Raw genomic sequence first — 25000 nt, 5'->3', positions numbered from 1 at the left:
AAAGGAGGTATACTGTGGTAGGCCTACTGGTCCATACAAGGCAGGTCTTTTTCTAAGCCAACCCTTCTCACTCACCCACCCACTTGACCAACCTTTATCCAAAGCAATCCGAGAATTGGCTTCAATACCTCAGGTACACCCAAACACCCTTCTTACGTGCCCAAATTATAAGTTAGGTTCTAGTTACCTGCTTCAAGACCTGACATATCACACCCACTTGCTCCCTGACCTGTCTTCCCACTCGCTGACCTGATGTTGCATACTCAGCTGCACTGCTGAGGGGCGCAACCTTCCTTTATATATATGATCTCTTAACTTTTTGCATCTGCTGAAGAGGACTCCAGCAGAGGGTCAAATTACACAGACAAATTCACCTTCGTTTCTGCCTCCATGTGGGTAATTACTGAGCAATGACAAGTATTTATTAATTCTTTTTTTATTCATGTAGACTAAGTTCATCTTCCGAGTCTCAGTTTGTATGTGGGTTCTTACCTATCATCGACAATTGTTTATTACACGTTTATCTGTAACACACACACACACACACACACACACACACACACACACACACACACACACACACACACACACACACAGAAACATTCCAGTAACTTTACCCAGAAGGCGTTACCTCTCTGAATGGCAACATTGGTGCGGTGGAGTAAGAAAATTGCTCAGGGAATCATGGTTTCCCTAACGAGTTTAGCACCTAACTCTCTTAGTAACTTGAGTAAGAACTTCCCCGATAATTGCTTCAACTTCCGGCAGTGAGTGAGATGGGTTCAGGCGATCACTATCGTTTTTATTATTATTATTATTATTGTTATTATTATTATTATTATTAGAGTCAAACAGCTCCTAAGGAATGGGACGCATTCAGGTTACATCCAGGCTTTTAAAGTGTCTTATAAATTGAGCTGAATTACGGTAACATTTCTCGACTAGTGAAGTGAGCTGAGAGAGGCTAACACGCCTCATGACTGACAAAGTGAGCTGAGAGAGGCTAACACGCCTCATGACTGACAAAGTGAGCTGAGAGAGGCTAACACGCCTCATGACTGACAAAGTGAGCTGAGAGAGGCTAACACGCCTCATGACTGACAAAGTGAGCTGAGAGAGGCTAACACGCCTCATGACTGACAAAGTGAGCTGAGAGAGGCTAACACGCCTCATGACTGACAAAGTGAGCTGAGAGAGGCTAACACACCTCATGACTGACAAAGTGAGCTGAGAGAGGCTAACACGCCTCATGACTGACAAAGTGAGCTGAGAGAGGCTAACACGCCTCATGACTGACAAAGTGAGCTGAGAGAGGCTAACACGCCTCATGACTGACAAAGTGAGCTGAGAGAGGCTAACACACCTCATGACTGACAAAGTGAGCTGAGAGAGGCTAACACACCTCATGACTGACAAAGTGAGCTGAGAGAGGCTAACACGCCTCATGACTGACAAAGTGAGCTGAGAGAGGCTAACACACCTCATGACTGACAAAGTGAGCTCAGGCAGAATAACAGCTCTTAGCTTGTAAAATAAGAAAACATCAAGTCTTGAGTGCCCCAAAAAATAAAATTAAATAACGAAGTTGGAATGTTACGAGACATTGTCTCCAGGCAGGAAAATTAATTACGTCTCTCTCGGCAGTTGCTCGTAAATTATCATTTTTGGTCGCACTCATAGACGCTTCAGTTAGTTAATAATCTTTAACATGTTAACTATGAATGTTATTGGTGGAAAGTTTTTAAAAGTCTGTTAACTCAAGCCTGTTTATTTTCACATAAATAAAACACACACGGCCGACTTGTTGAAATATATATATATATATATATATATATATATATATATATATATATATATATATATATATATATATATATATATATATATATATATATATATATATATATATATATAAAGTATTTATGAATGTGTAACAATTTTTTATACATTTTCAGAGAGAGAGAGAGAGAGAGAGAGAGAGAGGGAGAAAGAGAAAGAGAGAGAGGGCAAATTAGTTAATTAGTTTTTTCTTCCCAAATTCCTTTTGAGATGCGAGTATTAGCGCCTCGCAACTCGTTTAAAATTGCTGCTTAACTGGGTTAATGCGTTTAATTGGCTATAATCACGAGAAGCCCATCTAATCTATGCGGGGCTGATTTTCCGCTGTAATATCCTCAGGCTCTGTGTGACTCTTACGGGTTTAACGCTTTCTCTCGACTCGATGTCAATGATGTCTTGGCACTGTTTAAAGCGCTGCGGGGTAATCATGCTATCTGCTGTAGAAATGCTGTAAAATGTTCATGTCATGCTGGATGATGAGTGTGTTTGTCTTCTGTGCTTCTAAATTCAATCCTGGAGTTCACTCAGGAGTTTCTATTGGGATGAATTACAGAACAGATGAATGTTGTTGCTAAGAGTAGAAAAATATGATATGTGAGATGTGTTTGTTTCAGGTGGGGTCGTGTGTGTGTGTGAAAGTCGGGGGTGGGATGTGTGTGTTTGTGTGGAGGGATCGTGTGGGTGTTTGTGTGGAATTGGCGTCGTACGTGTGTGTTTGTGTGAAGGTGGGGGTCTTCTGTGTGGAGATGGGGTAGTGTGTGTCTAAAGGTGGGGTCGTGCATGTCTGTGAGGAAATGGAGTCGTGTATGTATGCGTGGAGGTGCTGTGTTTGTGCGAAAGTGAGGTCGTGTGCGTATGTTTGTGTTAAGGTGGAGGAGGAGATCATGTGTGTTTCTCTCTGTGTGTGGAGTTTACCTGGAGGGTATTCCGGGGATCAACGCCCCCGCGGCCCGGTCCACGACCAGGGGGGGTCGTCGCGTATTTAATAGACTTTTACGTGTACGCAAAGACAAACGGTGTATGTGCTTCTGTCTGTCTTTGCCTTCAAACAAAAGTGGGACTCGATCGTGGATCCAGCCAACGGTAGCTGTGTAAAACACACCTAGGCAGCCAGCTAAGGACGGGATACTCATGCTGGTATCGTAGGTGTGGTTTCTGGAGATACCAACGGAGGGGAAATGAACTCATCTTCTCCCCCCTCACCCACAAGGATTGAACAGTAGGTAGGTTAGTAGCGACATCTATCGGCAAGTGTCAGAGGTGTAGCTGTCCCGTGTGTGGTGTAATAGGCGAGTAGGAAGATTTTTTTATGTCGCTCTTGTCTCAGTGGCTTTTGCTGTTCTTGTTCTTACTCCTGACAGTGCTGTTATTGCTGATACTGCTTGTAATATTGATACTGCTGTTAATACTGATGTTGCTGTTACTACCGATGCTTCTGTTAATACTGATGCTTCTGTTAATACTGATGATGCTGTTAATATTGATACCGCTGTTAAAATTGATGCTTCTGTTAATACTGATACTGCTGTTACTACTGCTGCTGCTGTTGCTGCTGCTGCTGCTGTTACTGCTGCTATGCCTCCTGCTGCTAATGTTACTGCATGTGTTGTAACTGTTGCTGTATTCACTGCCGCAACTGCTGTTTGTATTACTGCTTCTGATGTTCCTTCTGCTACTGATGTTATTACTGCTACTGCCGTTACGTCTGCTACTAGCAAGTCTTCCAGTTACTGTTTCTACTGTTATTACTGCAGGCACTAACTCCTGTTTGTTGGCTAGGAGCTAAGTGTATGTTATTTAGCCAAGGGAGACGTAGTAGTATGTTAAACATGACCTTAATTCTTCCCTTATTCTTCACCTCCCACTCCTCCTTCTCCCCTCTTCCTCCTCCTACCTCTCCTTTCCCCTCCACTTCCCTCTTCATCCTCCTTCTCTCATCTCTTCCATTCTTTTCGTCTTCCTACCCCCTCCATCCAATTTTAAGCCCCTAATCTGGTTTCTGGGGTCATCTTCGTTCCGTCCAACAGGTCCCAGACCAGGGTTCCCATCTGAGAGCCTGATCAACGAGGCTGCTGGTGCTAGCTACACGCACTCCCACCTTTCCACAATGTTTAACTTTTTTTTTAATCCTTTTTTCTCCCCTTCCCCTTTCGTGTATTTGTTTTATTCCCTGTTCGTTTCTTCCTTTATAGTTTTCTTTCCGTGGTGTATTCTCTTCCCATTCCCTCCTGCCCTAGTCCGATTCTCTTTTATTCCTTCCTCATTATCTTTCCATTACGTCTTCTCATTTTCCCTTATTCTCTCACTCTCGTCAGTTCTACTTTTCACTTATTTCATTTTCTCACTACGAAACTCTTACTGCATTATCTTCGTGCTTCCCATTCACTACTTTTAATCTTTCACTCTCTCTCCTCTCTCTCTGTCTCTCTGTCTCTCTCTCTGTCTGTCTCTCTCTCTCTCTCTCTCTCTCTCTCTCTCTCTCTCTCTCTCTCTCTCTCTCTCTCTCTCTCTCTCTCTCTCTCTTTCTCTCTCTCCACAAGGGTTTGCCAGTGTCTGAATATAAAGCCTCTCATTGGTTAATCTCACAGCCAATTGGCTTGGTCGGCTTGTGTTTGTCAACAAGAGGAGTGGGTGAGGAGGAGGGAGAGGAACAGAAGATAAAGGAAAGAAACGCATAGGGAGAAAATAGAGAGAAAATAAGGAGGCAGAGAGTAAGGCGGAAGTGGCAGTCTCTTCACATTCTGATTGGCACTGTCCTTGCTACAGTTTCTGATTGGTACAGATTCCGATTAATTCAGGTTCTGATTAGTACAGCTTTTCATTCAGGTTCTGACTGGTGCAGATTCTGATTAATTCACGTTTCTGATTGGTACAGATTCTAATTAATTCCGGTTCTGACTGGTACCGATTCTGATTAATTCAGGTTCTGAGTGGTACAGATTCTGATAAATTCTGGGTCTGACTGATGCATGTTCTGATTGAATTAAGTTCTCAATCAGAAAGCTTGAGCAGTTTCTGATTGATGCAGGAACTGATTAATTCAGGTTCTGATTGGTGTAGGCTCTGAGTAATGAAAGTTCTGATTGGTGTAGACTCTGATTAGTGAAGATTCTGATTGGTTCTAGTTTTGGTTGGTTCAGGTGCTGATAATTATTGAAGGTTATGTTTAGGACTGGTTCTGATTGGTACAGGTTGTAGTTGGTGAGGGTTCTGATTGGTGAGGGTCTAGTTCGTGAGGGTTGTCACTGGTGCAGGTTCTTCATGGGGAAGGTTCTGACTAGTAGAGGTTCTGATTGGGATAGACGCAGGATGTAGTTTTTGCAGTTTCTAATTGGTACAGCTTCAGAGTGATGTAGGTTTTGATTATTGCAGGTTCTGATGGGTGCAGGTTGTAATTGCTGAGCATACTGTCTTCTGCAAACTCTGATTGGTTGGTTCAGATTCTGATTAGTGGAGGTTCTGTTTGGTATAGGTTCTAATTAGTGGAGTTTCTGATTGAGTCTGGCTCTGATTGGAGCAAATTAAACTGAATGCGTCGGATACATATAGCGGAGTGCACTCAGATGAGAGAGAGAGAGAGAGAGAGAGAGAGAGAGAGAGAGAGAGAGAGAGAGAGAGAGAGAGGCAGGTAGCAAGGGTGAGAGAGAGGAGAGAGTAGAAAGGGAGAAAGACCATCAAGAAAAGATGTACGAATTAAAGGAAGTGAGAAATACATAGAATTAAGAGCGAGGGAGAGAGAGAGAGAGAGAGAGAGAGAGAGAGAGAGAGAGAGAGAGAGAGAGAGAGAGAGAGAGAGAGAGAGAGAGAGAGAGAGAGGTGCGAAAGACAGCATTCACAGAATCGACTTAAATTTAACCTCCCATCAAAAACAGATGATATTGCTACGGTGATTAACCTCTCTATTCAGATTTTTTTTAATCTCCCTCTTTCTCACTTCCTATTATCTTAATTTTTTCCCTCTCCCTACCTCTCCCTTCCATAAATATTTTTTTCCCTCCCATCCTCTCCATTTCTCTTTTCTCTCCCTCATCTCCTCGACATAAAAATTATTTCCCCATATAGTTCGTCAGCAACTGTTTTATCCTGTCGTTGACAGCACTGAAAAAAATTTGAGGCGGACCTGCTCTCTCTCTTTTTCTCTATCTCTCTCCCTCTTTCTCTCTATTTTCTTTTTTTCACAGGGTTTGACAAGGTTAGGTTAAGGATCCGTAACTTTCTCTATCTCTCTCACATACACAAAGGGATACTAGGAAGTATTCTTCAGCCTTAGATTAGTCAGGAAGTGGAACAATCTGGAGAGTGAAATAGTAGAAGCAGCATTCACGCACAGCTTTAAGAAGAGGTACAACAAGGCTCTTGGTGTAAGGAGAGAGTGGATTTAGTAGCGATTAGTGAAGTGGCGGGCCCAGGAGCTGTGAATCGCCCCTGCAACCACATATTGGTGAATACACACACAATAATAATAAAAATAATAACAATAATAATAAAAATAATAATAATAATAATAATAATAATAATAATAATAATAGCAAGAGTAAGCAACGTACTCATGAAACTAAAAAGATTGGATAATTATGAGAAAGAAAAGAGTGAAAGAGAGTATGAGGAGAGTGAGAGAAGGCCAGTTGTCAAAGTGACATTGATGAACTCTCAACCTCTCCTCACCTTCCAAGTGGCTCTCTCTCTCTCTTTTCAGGGTAGGTGTCATTGCTGTTATTTTAGGTGTTAACTAACTATACATTTCATAACGCTGTCAAAGATATTGATGTCTGGTGTCAATGCTACCTGCCGATAGATTCTTGTGATTGCTTTACTCACGCTTTCTCGTAGTGAACTTCAGTCAGTGTTTATAGTGTGTGGAATACCGTCAGATGAGGCGGGTTAGGCTCCGTGTTAACAATATCACCAGTTTGAGCGCTAAACCCGTAAGGGTGGCAATACGCTACACCGGGTTATGTTCCAAGTCTTGACCAAGTCTGGTGTCACGTTCAAGAAGAATCCCTGCGGACCGCCATTTCATATTAGCGATTCGACCCAGTCATAGCCTGGTTAACTGGGCCATTTTAAAGCCTATCAACACACGAGGGTCTTAAGGCTGCATGTCGCCTGTTCACCACCAATTAGGAATTCTTTGATCCAAGATAAAGGCCTGTTGAGATTACACTCTAAGTGTATATACATACTGAGATTTTGGAAGAAATCACAATAAAACGCGTATTGCAGCTACGAAAAAAAATACTAGTGAAAATGGGAAATAAAACCGAAGCGATTTCATGTGCTTACACATATATCTTCCTCTGAAGATGTGTGTAAGCACATGAAAGCACTCAGGTTTTATTTCCTATTTTTCAATGTGGTATTTTTTATACTGAGATTCATATCCCTCCATGTATACATACACTTTTTTATCTCAGTGTAAACACATAAGAGACTCATCAGAATATACACAAAATGCCAGTCATACATCCTTCAAAGTATTTAACTTATAAACTGAATGTCTCTCGTGATAGTTCTATCTTTTCTAAGATAATAAATAGTTAATTAAAATGCTTTTAGGCTTCAATTTTTGCATGAGGTCCTCAAGTATACCTCCTCCACTCCAGCGAGTACATACTTACATCTTTGTGACGTTCCTAATAATTTTAGTGCTAAATTGTCTGGATCTTTGTGATCTTTAAATCTGTTCCAGTACTTTTATCTCGCCTGCCTCTGAATGCAACCGTCAACACTGGACAGTACTCCAGGCGAGAGAGCACAGGCAGTATTTGTAAAATTTTATCAGAAAAATTACCACCGACACGCGGGGGAGTTAACCCCCGAAACCCTTTCCAGGTGAACCCAATCAACTTAGCCGTACACAAGTGTAAATGCCTCAGGGAATCCAACTGCCACCCACCTCACATTTTTGACATATATACTGTATATGAAAACTGGAGAGCAAGAAAACCAGGTTTCTGAAAGTCCTCATTATTCACCAAGTCATTTTCCTGGTCATCGTGGCGTTGACCTTATTGTGTTCTTAGAGAGAAAGGTCAGCTGACATTATTATACCCAGATCTTTCACTCTTTCCTTTCGTCCTGTTTGGTAATCTTCTTGTGTTTTGTTTACAGTGTCTATCTTAAGTACTTGTCGCCAGTGAAGTTCGGCATTTACTAGCTTATTTTTGAACTGATGGGAAGTGTTATCAGAACAGTTTTTTAAACAAGAACAGTGACAAGATTCTCATGTAAAATTTTGTAAAATTCTTACATAAAAAAAATTTACTTCCAATGGCTGCAGTACATTTTTATTTGTAGTAATAAATATAGAAATGAACCTTCATAAATATTTAATTTAATGGGAGTGCGTGTATATTCTCTGCATAGCAAGATTTTCTAGGCCCGTTGCATGACATTGGCCTCCTGCCCACTTTCTTTGGCCTCTGCCCTTTCCACTAGACCTTGTTCCGTCTCCTTGGCTCCCTCTTCCTTCTGTTTCCCTTTTACACCCGAGTTTCCAGTCCCCTCCCGTCCCACGGCGTGTGTAAACATGAGGTAAGTCACTGTGGTGACACAAGAGGACGCCACTGACTGGCTTGCCATTAGGTAGAGTGCTTCTGTTTGCCTGTCTGTATGTTTGCCTGTCTGTATGTTTGTCTGTCTGTCTGTCTGTCTGTCTGTCTGTCTGTCTGTCTCTCTCTCTCTCTCTCTCTCTCTCTCTCACTCAACACTAGTCCTGAACTGACCCATCATTGGGGCTACCTGTATGCGGCTGAAGTGTTCTTGATCTTAATTAGAGATACCCATCTCCTTCCTCGAATCAAACCTGATTACCTCACACTTTCCCAACCTTAAGGGCTTAGCACTTTCCCATGAATGCAATAATAATAATAATTACAAACGAACTGTAATTCATAAATACAAAATGAAATAATTTCTGAGTTAACCTCAATGTAACGCAGTGCCAGGACTCTGCAGATCATTTTTATATATTCGTATATATTTCTACATTCTGAGTAATTTATTTTTGACTGGGAGGGGGATCAGTAAGCCAGTGGAAGGTCTCGATGTATCTCTAAAAGTTCAATTGGTCATGTGACTAAAACAAGCCACGAGAGAAATGTTTGTTTCTGATTCTCCTGACAAAGAAAACACTACCAGCGTATAATATATATATATGTATATATGTATATATATATATATATATATATATATATATATATATATATATATATATATATATATATATATATATATATATATATAAGCCTGGCCCATGGACGGGCTCCGAGAGTAGTGAAACTCTCGAAACTCTTCAAAGGTATATCAGAGGTAAAGGTACCTGTCTCCTGTGAACTTATTGCATACTTTGTGTGCGTCTCTAAATGTGTATACAGTGAAAAGTGTACATCTTAGTATATAAACTAAAAGATGTCCATCTTCCAGTGCATATACTCACTCAGACTTTATTTAAACAGAAAGGTCTCCATGTTTCAGTAAATCCACACTGAGACTTTACTATTTTAGATAGTCAAGTACTCTTCTTCGAGTATAAACGAAATCCAGCATTAAAAATCCCTCGTTCAGTCGACAGACTTTAAAATCAAACAACTAGAACCAACATCATGATTCAGAGTGCAAGGAATTATTAGCAAAATTCTGCATTAAAACTCAGAAAGCTAAGTATTTCTTTTGTATCTTCCTGACAGTGGCCAGCCCGCCGGAGACGAAGAAGGAGACACAAGATGAAGCGGCTCCACCACCTCCACCTTCAAACAAGAATGGACAACTATCTAGTGAGTTGGAATCTGAACTGTAATGAGTTAGAGCCTGATTTGTAGTGAGTTGGAACTTGAACTGTAGTGAGGTGGAATCTGAATTGTAGTTAGAACCTGAACCGTAGCGAGTTAGAACCTGAACTGTAGTGAGTTCGAACTCTCAATATCTACATGATACAGTGGATGACACTTTGATACAGTGGAATCCTCTCGTTAAACCTATGGCGTACCGTCACCAAAATAATAAAAGTATCTGGGTGCTTCTAGTATATTATAGACTGACCTTTTATATATATTGTTTTTTTTACACCTGTGACTTTCTCCGTAACTTTCAAACTTTTTTTTTTTTTTTTTAATTTTTGGAAGTGAGTCAATTATTCGTATCTACGAGCATTTGGGCACCACCTTATCCCAAGTCGAGAATTATACTTCCCTAGGGAAAAGATTTCTCCTCTAAAATACGGAAATGCTCAATGTATATCCACTTCACTGCGTATATACCCTCCGCTGAGTTTACCTAAATTAGACTTTTCAGTGCACCAAGCATGAGATCAGTCACATGTTACCCTCTAAAATAGGGAAAAGGTCAGGGTATATACAACTCATAACATATATACCCTTAAAATTAACTATAAGCCACGTAATCGTTAAGAAAGGCATCCACGTGTATGCGAGTTTAATGTATTAATTCTAGTAAGTGTTGGTATACCGAGAGTATGGCTGTTCAGAGATAGTTATAGCAGAGCAAGGTTTTACTTGAATATCGTTTCGCTTACTCGTGAGTGAAACGATGCCCAGTAAGACATGTACCGAGGGGGGGGGGAAGGTCAGGACATCCCCAGATTACTGAGGGGGGTGAAGGCCAGGACATCCCCAGATTACTGAGGGGAGGGGGAGGTCAGGGCATTGCCAGATAATCCAGATTCCACGGCAAACTACACCATCACCAAGGACCTACACGGAATGGGACGGACAACGACACCCTTTCCCCAGCCTAGGTGATAGAAGCTCAGAGGGGAAGACCCCCAAAGACTGAAAGCAGGAAAGGATGGAGAGGAAAGGGATGGGGAATGGAGGAGGAATGGGAGAGGAGGGATGGGAAGGATGGGGCAGGAAAGGGAGGAATGGGGGTAATTAGATTCGGTGGAAGGAAGAAAGCCGAGAGGTCCAATTCCTCAGACCAAAAGCCTCTCACCGCTTCAAGGAGCTTCTCTTGAAGAGGTCTAGCCTCTGTAGACTACGGTTGAGACACTTCCTAATTGTACATGCGTAGTTTGTATTTTGTTTAAGATAAAAGAGAGTGTGTTTGATTAATTTGTGTCCTGGGGTATATTGCAAGGGCTCACACTCAAATTTTATTTTCATGGTATTAATAGCTATTTATTCTATCTATGACTTTGCTCGCGCTCTCTCTCTCTCTCTCTCTCTCTCACTCTCTCTCTCTCTCTCTCTCTCTCTCTCTCTCTCTCTCTCTCTCACGAGTGTGGTCATAACTCTCCCACAGAACAAGGCTCTCTCACCATCCTGCGTCGGTCCAATAGCCGGAGCCATGCGGGCAGGACGGGTCGACTCTCCTCGCAGGCCGACAACGACACGCTCGACGCTATCGACCTCCACCACGACGCTCTCCCTGCCGTCGATACTCCGGAGTCGTGCGAGAAGGCCGCTCTCAGGTGTGTCACTCCGTCCTTAAAAATCAGTGCTTGAAGTTCTTTATCTACTGAGTAAATGTTTGCGTGTTCCTTTAAATCTACTTCTGTAAATGTATGTACACCTTTGTAAACGTATGCGCATTTCTGTAAACGTATGTGAGCCTCTGAAGACGTATGTGAGCCTCTGCAAACGTTTGTGCACATTTGTAAATGTATGTGCACATCTGTCAATGTATGTGTACCTCTGTAGAGGTAGGTGTTCCTCTGTAAACATATGTGTACCTCTGCAGACGTAGGTGTTACTATGCAAATGTATGTATACATTTGTCAGTGTAATGTACATATGTAAATGTATGTGCACATCTGTAAATATATGTGTACATATGTAAATGTGTACATCTGTAAATGTATAACTCTCTAAATGTTTGTGCACATCTGTAAATGTGCACCTCTGCAAATATGTTTCTCTCTAAATGTGTTCATGCCTTTGTAAATATATGTGGGCTTTTGCAAATGTTTATGCACCTCCGACACAGGTGAGATTCCACAGTCACTAAAAACAACGGATATATAGCCCCACTTCATAAAGGTGGCAGCAAAGCAATAGCTAAGAACTATAGACAAATTGCTCTAACGTACCACATCATAAAAATCTTTGAAAGAGTTCTAAGAAGTAGAATTGCAAACCACTTGGATTCCCAACAACTGCACAATCGAGAGCAACATAGGTTCAGAGCAGGTCGTTCCTGCCTCTCGCAACTACTGGACCACTATGATATGGTCTTGGATTCACTGGAAAACAAACAAAATGGAGATGTTGTATACACAGATTTTGCAAAAGCCTTCGACAATTGCGATCGTGGTGTAATAGCACAAAAAGTGTGCTAAAGATTGCACCGTATCATCCTTTGCAGACGATACTAGGATCTGCATGAGAGTGTCATCCATTGAGGACACGGCAAAGCTCCAAGAAGATATAAACCAAGTTTTCCAATGGGCAACGGAGAACAATATGATGTTCAATGAAGACATATTCCAACTTCTCCGTTATGGAAAACTGGAGGAAATAATAGCTAGAACTGAGTATACTACAAATTTTAATCACACTATATAGCGGAAAAGTAATGTGAATGACCTGGGAGTGGTAATCTCAGAGGATCTCACCTTCAAGGATCACAACAATGTCACTATCACATCTGCGAGGAAAAATAATAGGATGGATAATGAGAACATTTAAGACAAGAGTTGCCAAGCCAATGATGATCCTTTTTAAATCACTTGTTCTCTCTAGGCTGGAATACTTATGTACATTAACATCACCATTCAAGGCAGGTGAAATTGCAGATCTAGTGAATGTATAGAGAACCTTTACTGCACATATCAGTTCCATCAAACACCATAACTACTGGGAACGCTTGGAAGCACATGACTTGTACTCATTGAAGCGCAGGCAAGAGAGATACATCATAATCTACACTTGAATGATCCTGGAGGGACTGGTCCCTAATCTGCACACAGAAATCACTCCCTACGAAAGCAAAAGACTTGGCAGGCGATGCAACATACTCCCAATGAAAAGCAGGGGCACCATTAGTACACTAAGAGAAAATACAATAAGTGTCCGGGGCTCAAGACTGTTCAACAGCCTCCCACCAGCCATAAGGGGAATTACCAATAGACCCTTGATTGTCTTCAATAGGGAGCTGGACAGATACCTAAAGTCAGTGGCGGATCAGCCGAGTTGTTGTTCGCACGTTAGACTACATGCGGCCAGCAGTAACTGCCTAGTTGATCAGGCCCTGATCCATCCGGAGGCCTGGTCGTCGACCGGGCCGCGGGGGCGTTGATCCCCGGAATACCCTCCAAGTAGACTTCAGGTAGGTAGACCTCTGTAAATGTATGTGTGTCTCTGTAAATGTGTGTACCTATGTCAATGTCAGTGTATGTGCACATCTGTAAATGTATGTGTACATATGTAAATATATGTGACTAAATTAATGCTGCCTTCATAAATGTTTGTGCCCTATGTAAATGAATGCATGTAAATGTGTGTACTTTTATAATTGTATGCATAGTTCTGTCAGTGTATGAGATGCACGAGTGACTATGTAAATGTATGTGCACGTCTGTACATGTATGTGGATCTCTGTAAATGTATGTGTACATATGTATGTATACCTACGTAAATGTATGTATACCTATGTAAATATATATGTAACTATGTAAATGTATATGTACCTCTGGAAATGAGGCATTGACTTATAATGTATACTCAGCCAGAATCCAGAATATGGTATAATCACCCAGAGCTAGTGAGGGACTGACCACCAGACCCGGGTGTAAGTATAAAGTCAATTAGTATGGAGTTCAACTCCTCACCTGATCGGTTGATGTTAATTACTGGTGGTTTATCCTCGGTATAGGCGTGGGCTCCCAATGCCTTTGATGACAATAGCCAATGGCCTTTTGGACGATTATAGAAGAAATGCACTGATACACTCGGTGCACGTCACAATATCTCTCTCTATATATATATATACAAACCTTCATATCCATTGAATATACTGCATATATTTCATATGCGGCGCAGTAGGTTCAAAGCCTATTGACTGCCACTCAGACGTACGTAAACCTCTCGAGGTATATTCCTTTGTTAACGTAGCACGGTTTGCACTCTATGAGACGATTACGAAACAGTAAATCTCATTATCTTATGTAAATTGTCAGTTCAAAGTAGAATTCTCCTGTGAGTGGAGGGGACTGTCTCACATTTTGTTTGTGTAAGGGATCTCTGATGTGCCAACGTATGAAGCAGCTGGAGATGTTAGGTAGCTTCAGCTGTTCTATATGAGTGAGAGAAACGTGCTACAACTGGGTATCTTAATGGATGAAACGTTTAGCCTGCTCTGCACGCTTCTTCAGTCAAATATATATGCGGCACTCACAGACAGAATAGCATTAGCGATATTCACCAGACTAGCAGAGGCAAATAAGGTCTATATAAATCTGAACAAAAAATCCTTCAAAATACTATTAATTACTTATGAAGACCTATACCCGAGTATCCAGCTCCAGTAGCAGACGCCTGCTGAGCAGACTAAACGTTACGACCATAATGATACCCAACTGTTGTGTCTTGCTCATCTACCTGTCCGTTTTGTTATAATGATCATGTATTGTGTTACAGATTACGGAGCCTGCTGCGCCACCTACAGGAGGGGGAAGTGGCGGCCTCGGTACTCCAGCAGAACTTGCAGTACGCTGCCGACGTCCTCGATTCCATCTACGTGGACGAGGCCAAGTGCGTATGCCATTCCCGATGCTTCTCTCCCTCTGTCTATCTCCCACTTTCCTTCCCTCTCTCTCTCCTTCTCTTTACCAACATCTCCAGCATCTTTTTATAGAGCACCGTTTTCTATGCCACTTCATTTAAATGTTAATATTCTCTAAATCTCCAGGTAAATGTTACGAGTAACGTCTATAGAGTCTCTGAGAATTTATCTACAGTTTAATGTAGTTACGTTCACAGAATCATTCCAGGTTTAGCTAACCATATTCCAGTATTCAATACTGGCGACCAGAAGGCATTAGTAATAGTCCAGGTTCCCTGACTAGCATCGCATAGATAGTTATTAGAAATCGATAATGAAAAGAGTGGAGGATTTTGAGAAAACTGACATAATACATCAGCAATGGTTGAGGAATGAATAAAATCCTGCCTCACTAGTCTAAGAGAGACTGATGGAAATAAAGCAAGGAAGAAACGAGCAGTTAGGTTAGATTAGGCAAGATTCATCAGGAAACAGTGCAAGTGTTTCCTGGTCATCTGACCGATACCTTCCACTGGCTTAAAGGTCCATCCATTTAAAAAATATAGTTATGATTATGACCAATAGATTATGAAAAAAATATAAAAAAACGAGTGGGTAAGCATCACCCATGGTGTTCCCAAGGCTCGTTCCCAGGTCTTGAACTGATGCTGCCATAAATCGTTGGCCTACTAGATCAGAAGATACGAAGGAAATACAAAGGATTGCTGCAGAAAAGTATGGAATGGATTAAACTGATTACAAAAAAAATACAAATAGTATTTACTGGACATTATCCTCAGCAAAGGTAAAGAATTAGGTGGCTCTCACAACCGGGTTAAGAGCGAAGGATCCAGGTTCATTTGCGTGAAAGTCGAAGCAAAGTGCAAATCTAACATCTGTTGTCCCTGTTCACCTAATAGTAAATTGGTACCTGGGTGTTAGTCGACTGTCGTGTGTCGCACCCTGGGGTAGTAGGAATTATTATAATCAAATACAGAGCTAAACCGACAAGGGTTATGCAGCGCTCCGGGGCAGAAAAAGTAGAATGAAACATTATATACAGATGAGCTTTAAAATGAGATGAGGTTTGGTAGCAGTTTTAAATCTTGCCTTTAAATTTTGCACTAATTTCTAGGTGAACAACTCGGAATAACGAAACGAAAGACAATGTCTTCCAGCTCTCACGAAAGCAGAATAACATTAGCAGTGTACACCAGACTAGCAAAGGGAAGTAAGGTCTAAACAAATCCGAACCAAAAAACTTTCAAAACACTATTGATTACACATATAAGACCGATCACCGAGTATCCTGCTCCAGTATGGAGCTCTCAGCTGGTAAATTATATATATGTAAGACGCTAGAGAAAGTACAGAGATTTGCCATTAAGCTGATACCTTTTAAAAGAAAAAAAATAAATACAGAATGAAATTTACATGTCACTTAAAGACTGGAACAGAGAAAGGATAATAACAGCTATTACGAACACAGTTGGTAGTCTAAAGACGTGCAGTACCAGGTCGTAATTAAGTCAACAAACACTCGGTAAGCAGATCAAGGGCAAGGCAAAACAGCATGAGTAGATTTCTTTAACCTTGTATCCCATCATCAATACATACACTATGTACAATATTAATAATTAGAGAAAAAGTCAGACTGAAATGGTACAATTCAGAGCCACTCAAAGCAGGAGTGGTCACGACCAGTGTATGCAGAAGTCTGCCACTCAGTCAGGTAAGCTGAAGTGACATCACCTTGGCTGAAGTAGCCGGCTTCCACATGACTGGCGGGTTGAACTGGACAATAAGCGCAGTAGTGGGGCCCCTAGAACTGCTACACTCTGAATTGCCAGTTCACTGGTCGAAAGGCCATGCTAAATGGTTGTGTGACGAACGTCGAATAAAATGTAACATACTCGGCGTACGCCACAATACCTTACAAAATACCTGGAGCAGAAGTACTTTAAACAGAGATAGGTTTCTGAGTAAGCGAGAGACCTTGACGCCAGGACACAGAAGAAAGGTGAACACTTATTCACTGTTAAACACCTTCATTCACTGTTAAACATGTAAAGAATGACAGTCATATTACCAGGGAGGGAAGCATAGAAAAAGTGATACAAATGTAAACTGAACATCCAGCCCAGCCGCTCAGATATGAAATATTTCATCAATACAAAGGTATCAAAATAAGTAAAGGAGCTAAACAAAGGCACCGTAAAAGCTGATACAACGCAGGTTGTAGCTAATTAATGACAGTCCATCAAAAGTTAAAAGGCAGGCTTAAGAGCTAAGGCCAATGTTACAAATCCAAATAGGTAATTACCTCTCTCTCTCTCTCTCTCTCTCTCTCTCTCTCTCTCACACACACACACACACACACACACAAATTTTGAAGACAAGAATCACAAAAATAATATTCCTGGTGATATGAAAAATAATAAGAAAAGAAATGAGCAGCACAGGATGAGTATCCTTGATGATCAGAAATTAGGATGAGTATCCCTGATGATCAAAAATTAGGATGAGTATCCCTGATGATCAAAAATTAGGATGAGTATCCCTGATGATGAAAAATTAGGATGAGTATCCCTGATGATAAAAAATTAGGATGAGTATCCCTGATGATCAAAAATTAGGATGAGTATCCCTGATGATCAAAAATTAGGATGAGTATCCCTGATGATCAAAAATTAGGATGAGTATCCCTGATGATCAGAAATCACTAGAGAACTGAAGACTTGAGAAACTTTGACACGGATATCAAGGATTACAAGGCAAGTACTGTAATGTCCGGACAAGGGTTACAGTAGCAGTGGTATACATGTTCCAGCAAACCAAATAGAGGCCAGCGAAGGAGCGCGAAGAAAATAAAACAACAGCAATTTATCTATTGTAAAGGGCAATGGGGAGAGAAAAAAGCAAAGATAAGCTAATGGTACGAGAAACTTGGGATCGTAAGGAGAGAGGGAGAACTAAGACCCTCCTGGGCAACCTGAAACAACCCTCAAAGAGAACCACTAAAGAGAGAGAGAGAGAGAGAGAGAGAGAGAGAGAGAGAGAGAGAGAGAGAGAGAGAGAGAGAGAGAGAGAGAGAGAGAGAGAGAGAGAGAGAGAGAGAGAGCGCCATCAAGTGAAGTTTATTACTGGGAACCAGTGAATGGCAGCAATCATACCATAGTAGCTAGATAGTTACTTTACAAGTAGGAAAAATCAGTAAATTCTATTTACTTATTGGTAACATTTTCTGGCTGGTTAGTGAATTTAAATACTAAACTTACATATCTATGAATATAAGTATTTATGAATATGCTTTGGAAAATATATATACATAAAATGACTTTAGTGTACTTTTCTCTTTCAAATTTATTGTTTCCATTACTTATAAATGTATTATATAAATAGGCTACGCAGTACCTATTTCTATTTTTTTTACCTATTTTTTGGATAGTTTGTTGGTTTGGTTAGGGCGAACCACTCAGTTTCCTATTTTTTTCAACAATGACTCAAAGTTTGGCCAAATTCTCAATGGTATTTTGAGTAGGATGTTTTTTTGACCCACGTTTACTACCCTTAAGGCCTTTTTTGAGCACTGCAGTTGAAGCAGTGAGTTAGTGTGCTGGTAAGTCGGTCTCTAAAGTAGTGTATGCTCCTTCTGCACGTCTCTCAAACTTCCTCAGTAAACGTATATTTGTCTAAGTTACCTGTAGATGTCTCACTCTGTCTCCCGGGAGGAGCACAGATCGAGGTACACCGTCCTTTCTCTTTGCTACTTAATAAAGACGTAGAATAAAGTGTTTTTTTTTTTTTACCTAAAGAAAAAGCAAATCCCTCCCAAAGCGCCCCACCTGTTTTTTCATAAAATTCTTGACACTTTCAAAGCATCCCTTAAATTTCAGTAGAAAGTTTTAGTAACCTTTTTTTCATGAATCTTGCCAGTTACTTCGCTTGAACTTTTCCCCTCTTTCTTTGCTGCACACTGCACCAGTGCTGAGATGGAACTAATTTCTTATGCACGGTCCTCCGCGTGCACCGCCTGACACATCCTCTTGCATCATCTCGAGTTGGACAATATGTATCTGGTGTATTTGGCTTTGTGCTATCTAGCTTCCATATTATGATTCTCTGCCACACAATTTTCGCCATGTTCTTGCAGATTCTGACTCTAATACTCTGATTCATTCTCTTTCTTTTCTTCTTCCTAACCCGTATCCTCCCGTTGCCTAATTTTTTCTACTGTTTATGGTTGGCACTTTACTTCACCACCTTAATGAACATTCTGTTATATATTTATATTCTGCTTCCTATGCTTTTTTTTTTAATTAAGCCTTCGTTTTTTTCCCAATCTTTCTCTCACTGTTTATTTCTCTCTCTTTTTAATCTCTCTCCTGTTTCCCTCCTTCACTGCCTCCCCCCCCCTCCTGTTCCTCCTGCACACCACCTCTCCCTCACCTCTCCCTGGCTCCCGTTTCTCCAGCAGGTGCGTGCCTCCGCCACAGGACCGAGCAATAACCATCAGTCTTGAACCCCCTACCACCAAGGGCCGACGTTCCCCCAGCGGTCCAGGCGCGGCTTCCAGGTTACCGAAATTACCAGTTTCCCTCTCTTAAGGTTTTCTTTTCCTTTTTATTTCCTTGTTCCAGCTGTAGTTTCAAGCACTGAAATATTTTTAATCGTATTTATGTTTCTAAGCTGAATCATTAATCTACTTCCCCTCCCATCTTTCTCTCCCAACATCCCCCTCCCTCGCAACTACCACCTACCCTCAATCCTCCTCGTCCTCCTCCCCCCTCCCCCTCATTGTTTTGATCTTACCTGTCTCTGGGACAATTAACGTGCTGGTTTGTTTTCACCTGTACAGGGTTACAAGTGAGCATCATTATCTGCTCTACCTTGATGCTGTTACTAATGATACTTGTCTCCAGAAGTTTATTTGTAGTGTTTAATTTCTTGTTTGTTTGACTCGTATGAAAATCATCCACTCTCCTTTTCAATCTGTATATTCTGACGTCATAAATTGTTTTCCAGCATTAATTAGTAACTCTTAAAGTGAACTTTCCTCTCGCTAATACGCTAATTGACAAGTGATTGGAAATACTAATTTTTTTCGGTTATTAGACCGAAGTTTCTTTTGTATGTATACGTGTAATAACCGTGCTCGTTTTATTTACACTGTGTTTTATAATTGTTTTATTCACCCTTGACTAGATATAGTAATTCAACTAATACTGGGAACATCAAGTGACACTGTAATCTTAAATCATTAGCTTTTAGTGATAATGTTGCCCTTGAGTTATTAAGACTTGCGCATACATTTACAATCAATTTATCGAGTTAACGCATAAGTTTCTGAACGTTCTCTTAATATTAAAAATAAATAATTATATTTATCTGAGGGAAGCAATATTATATATATATATATATATATATATATATATATATATATATATATATATATATATATATATATATATATATATATATATATATATATATATATAAAATGTCGTACCGAACAGGTAAAAATTGGTCAATTAGCAAGAAGTTATTTCTAAAATTTTCTCTTATACGTTCAAAGATATATTTTTTTATTTATATTAATGTAAAAAACAAAAATTTTGTACCAAAAGAATCTTAGAAAACGTCCCTAACCTTATTATAACAAGCGCAATTTTATTTAGCCTAATCCAACTAAAATATATTTTACATAAGTTTACAGTAATTTAATAATAAACAAACACAATGAAATACATATTTTCCGTTAGGTTCAGAATGATTTTTCGGAAATTATTGAATACAGAAACATTTGCTTACCATATTCGGCAAGACATACATATATATATATATATATATATATATATATATATATATATATATATATATATATATATATATATATATATATATATATATATATATATATATATGTGTATATATATGTATATATATATATATAATATATAATATATAATATATATATAATATATATATATTATATATAATATATATATATATATAATATATATATAATATATATATATAATATATAATATATATATATATATATAATATATAATATATATATATATATATAATATATAATATATATATATAATATATAATATATAATTGTGGTAGGGGACTTGAATGCTAAAGTAGGAGAAACTTTTAGAGAGGGTGTGGTAGGTAAGTTTGGGGTGCCAGGTGTAAATGATAATGGGAGCCCTTTGATTGAACTTTGTATAGAAAGGGGTTTAGTTATAGGTAATACATATTTTAAGAAAAAGAGGATAAATAAGTATACACGATATGATGTAGGGCGAAATGACAGTAGTTTGTTGGATTATGTATTGGTAGATAAAAGACTGTTGAGTAGACTTCAGGATGTACATGTTTATAGAGGGGCCACAGATATATCAGATCACTTTCTAGTTGTAGCTACACTGAGAGTAAAAGGTAGATGGGATACAAGGAGAATAGAAGCATCAGGGAAGAGAGAGGTGAAGGTTTATAAACTAAAAGAGGAGGCAGTTAGGGTAAGATATAAACAGCTATTGGAGGATAGATGGGCTAATGAGAGCATAGGCAATGGGGTCGAAGAGGTATGGGGTAGGTTTAAAAATGTAGTGTTAGAGTGTTCAGCAGAAGTTTGTGGTTACAGGAAAGTGGGTGCAGGAGGGAAGAGGAGCGATTGGTGGAATGATGATGTAAAGAGAGTAGTAAGGGAGAAAAAGTTAGCATATGAGAAGTTTTTACAAAGTAGAAGTGATGCAAGGAGGGAAGAGTATATGGAGAAAAAGAGAGAGGTTAAGAGAGTGGTGAAGCAATGTAAAAAGAGAGCAAATGAGAGAGTGGGTGAGATGTTATCAACAAATTTTGTTGAAAATAAGAAAAAGTTTTGGAGTGAGATTAACAAGTTAAGAAAGCCTAGAGAACAAATGGATTTGTCAGTTAAAAATAGGAGAGGAGAGTTATTAAATGGAGAGTTAGAGGTATTGGGAAGATGGAAGGAATATTTTGAGGAATTGTTAAATGTTGATGAAGATAGGGAAGCTGTGATTTCGTGTATAGGGCAAGGAGGAATAACATCTTGTAGGAGTGAGGAAGAGCCAGTTGTGAGTGTGGGGGAAGTTCGTGAGGCAGTAGGTAAAATGAAAGGGGGTAAGGCAGCCGGGATTGATGGGATAAAGATAGAAATGTTAAAAGCAGGTGGGGATATAGTTTTGGAGTGGTTGGTGCAATTGTTTAATAAATGTATGGAAGAGGGTAAGGTACCTAGGGATTGGCAGAGAGCATGCATAGTTCCTTTGTATAAAGGCAAAGGGGATAAAAGAGAGTGCAAAAATTATAGGGGGATAAGTCTGTTGAGTGTACCTGGTAAAGTGTATGGTAGAGTTATAATTGAAAGAATTAAGAGTAAGACGGAGAATAGGATAGCAGATGAACAAGGAGGCTTTAGGAAAGGTAGGGGGTGTGTGGACCAGGTGTTTACAGTGAAACATATAAGTGAACAGTATTTAGATAAGGCTAAAGAGGTCTTTGTGGCATTTATGGATTTGGAAAAGGCGTATGACAGGGTGGATAGGGGGGCAATGTGGCAGATGTTGCAAGTGTATGGTGTAGGAGGTAGGTTACTGAAAGCAGTGAAGAGTTTTTACGAGGATAGTGAGGCTCAAGTTAGAGTATGTAGGAAAGAGGGAAATTTTTTCCCAGTAAAAGTAGGCCTTAGACAAGGATGTGTGATGTCACCGTGGTTGTTTAATATATTTATAGATGGGGTTGTAAGAGAAGTAAATGCGAGGGTCTTGGCAAGAGGCGTGGAGTTAAAAGATAAAGAATCACACACAAAGTGGGAGTTGTCACAGCTGCTCTTTGCTGATGACACTGTGCTCTTGGGAGATTCTGAAGAGAAGTTGCAGAGATTGGTGGATGAATTTGGTAGGGTGTGCAAAAGAAGAAAATTAAAGGTGAATACAGGAAAGAGTAAGGTTATGAGGATAACAAAAAGATTAGGTGATGAAAGATTGAATATCAGATTGGAGGGAGAGAGTATGGAGGAGGTGAACGTATTCAGATATTTGGGAGTGGACGTGTCAGCGGATGGGTCTATGAAAGATGAGGTGAATCATAGAATTGATGAGGGAAAAAGAGTGAGTGGTGCACTTAGGAGTCTGTGGAGACAAAGAACTTTGTCCTTGGAGGCAAAGAGGGGAATGTATGAGAGTATAGTTTTACCAACGCTCTTATATGGGTGTGAAGCGTGGGTGATGAATGTTGCAGCGAGGAGAAGGCTGGAGGCAGTGGAGATGTCATGTCTGAGGGCAATGTGTGGTGTGAATATAATGCAGAGAATTCGTAGTTTGGAAGTTAGGAGGAGGTGCGGGATTACCAAAACTGTTGTCCAGAGGGCTGAGGAAGGGTTGTTGAGGTGGTTCGGACATGTAGAGAGAATGGAGCGAAACAGAATGACTTCAAGAGTGTATCAGTCTGTAGTGGAAGGAAGGCGGGGTAGGGGTCGGCCTAGGAAGGGTTGGAGGGAGGGGGTAAAGGAGGTTTTGTGTGCGAGGGGCTTGGACTTCCAGCAGGCATGCTTGAGCGTGTTTGATAGGAGTGAATGGAGACAAATGGTTTTTAATACTTGACGTGCTGTTGGAGTGTGAGCAAAGTAACATTTATGAAGGGATTCAGGGAAACCGGCAGGCCGGACTTGAGTCCTGGAGATGGGAAGTACAGTGCCTGCACTCTGAAGGAGGGGTGTTAATGTTGCAGTTTAAAAACTGTAGTGTAAAGCACCCTTCTGGCAAGACAGTGATGGAGTGAATGATGGTGAAAGTTTTTCTTTTTCGGGCCACCCTGCCTTGGTGGGAATCGGCCGGTGTGATAATAAAAAAAATAAATATATATATATATATATATATATATATATATATATATATATATATACATATATATATATATATATATAGAAAAAAAATATAGGGAAGTACCACCTCTATGGCTGGAATGGGGACCCTCATCCTCAGAGAAGACAATAAACGTACCTCAAAGAAAACTCAAGGTTCTCCCCGGAGCTGTTTGAATATTTTCTTCTCCTACCACCCCCTATATATTTTATATTCTATGTGAACATTTATTAATAAACAAAATACATTTACAGAAAAAAACATAAACATGAATACAATGGCACAATGTATCAAAGATGATGAATTTCCTCCAGCTCCTCCGAGGCTGGACGTGAGCCAAGTATGCAGCAAGCATTTCCCCTCTGGATGGCGACGCTGAGGCGCTGGAACATGAAAGTGGCTGCCCTTGGGTCCCTGGTGGTGTCGATGAGTCTGGACCCCAATTCTTTAAGGAAACGTGTGGCATTTTTTCCCCATGATCCCAAGGTCTCTGATCCCACTGGGACAAATTGATACTGTTGGCTAATGTCCCTGTACTTGCTGATCTTGTACTCCTCCCTGTGGTCAGCAGCTCCTCCCTGTCGCCCCACACTGTGATGGATATAGGTGTCAGCCAGTGTTGACACACAGGTATAGTCCCATGCTAAGAGCTTGCCATTCTTCCAAGGATAGATGGTGATCCCGTCGGGGCGGTTTGCTGGGTTGTGGGTATTGTTTGCTGCAAGTGATCGTGGCTCCCTCTCGGCAGGGCATCCAGCTGTAGCAAGGGTTCTCTTAATGATGTCTTTGACTTCATTGTGTCTTGCATGCCAGCCCTTGGTTTTGGAACAGTTAAGACCATGTAGACCGTATTGGTCTGCTTGCACTTCGCCGCAAATACACATATATTCTGTGTGAATTGGGGCAGCAAGGCGCAGAGCCACTGCAATACAGAGGGTCTTAGGGTCGAGTCGCGTTCCCATTGCCGATATGGGAACTGTTTGGAGGAAGTCCCCGGAGTGAGGTGCACTCACAGCCTGGAGACGGGCAATCTCCCTATCTGATGTTGCAGCCCTGAGCATGTTGGCAAGCACCTTTTCAGCAATTGGGCTATCCCAGCTTGACTGTTTGTGAGCCAGTGCTGCACTAGGGTTTGGTGCTGGAGCAGCAAGAGTCTCCCATTCGGTGATGGCACTGACATAGCTAGGGTCTTCTATTCCTGCTGAGTCACTGAGGGTGTCAGGAAGAATTTGTCTTATCAACTCGTTTGATGCAATGGAAGAGGATAGGAAAGCTGGTAGAGCAATCTGGGAGGATCTGCGTACTCCTAGCCCTCCAAGCCTGACCGGAAGTGAGGCTTGCAACCACTGTCCATCGTCAAGGGAAAGATTCAATACACTCTCTAGCATGGCCTTCAGGAGAGAGTCATATTCCTTGAGTTTTGGACTGCTGAAGGCTGGGGAGCATCTCAGAAAATAGGTAAGTTTTGGGGTTGACAGGCACCTGGTGAGTAGGTAGAAGGCATCGTGTGTGTCAATGTCTTTCATCCTGCTTTCCATCGT

The 25000-nt window shown here is 40.6% G+C and overlaps 1 protein-coding gene across 1 annotated transcript in view; it reads left to right on the top strand.

Annotated features, from left to right (window-relative positions):
* LOC128695252 (dual specificity calcium/calmodulin-dependent 3',5'-cyclic nucleotide phosphodiesterase 1A) overlaps nt 1-25000 on the top strand; it is a 316026-nt gene that overhangs the window by 208130 nt on the left and 82896 nt on the right. The window contains exons 3-6 of the mRNA XM_070095419.1: nt 9528-9614; nt 11101-11269; nt 14436-14549; nt 19034-19135. Of these exons, the coding sequence (XP_069951520.1) occupies nt 9528-9614; nt 11101-11269; nt 14436-14549; nt 19034-19135 (472 nt within the window). The remainder of the gene's footprint in view (nt 1-9527; nt 9615-11100; nt 11270-14435; nt 14550-19033; nt 19136-25000) is intronic.

Source organism: Cherax quadricarinatus, chromosome 50, assembly GCF_038502225.1.
Source record: "Cherax quadricarinatus isolate ZL_2023a chromosome 50, ASM3850222v1, whole genome shotgun sequence".
Classification (NCBI taxonomy): domain Eukaryota; kingdom Metazoa; phylum Arthropoda; class Malacostraca; order Decapoda; family Parastacidae; genus Cherax; species Cherax quadricarinatus.
This window is presented reverse-complemented; position numbering and strand designations above follow the sequence as displayed.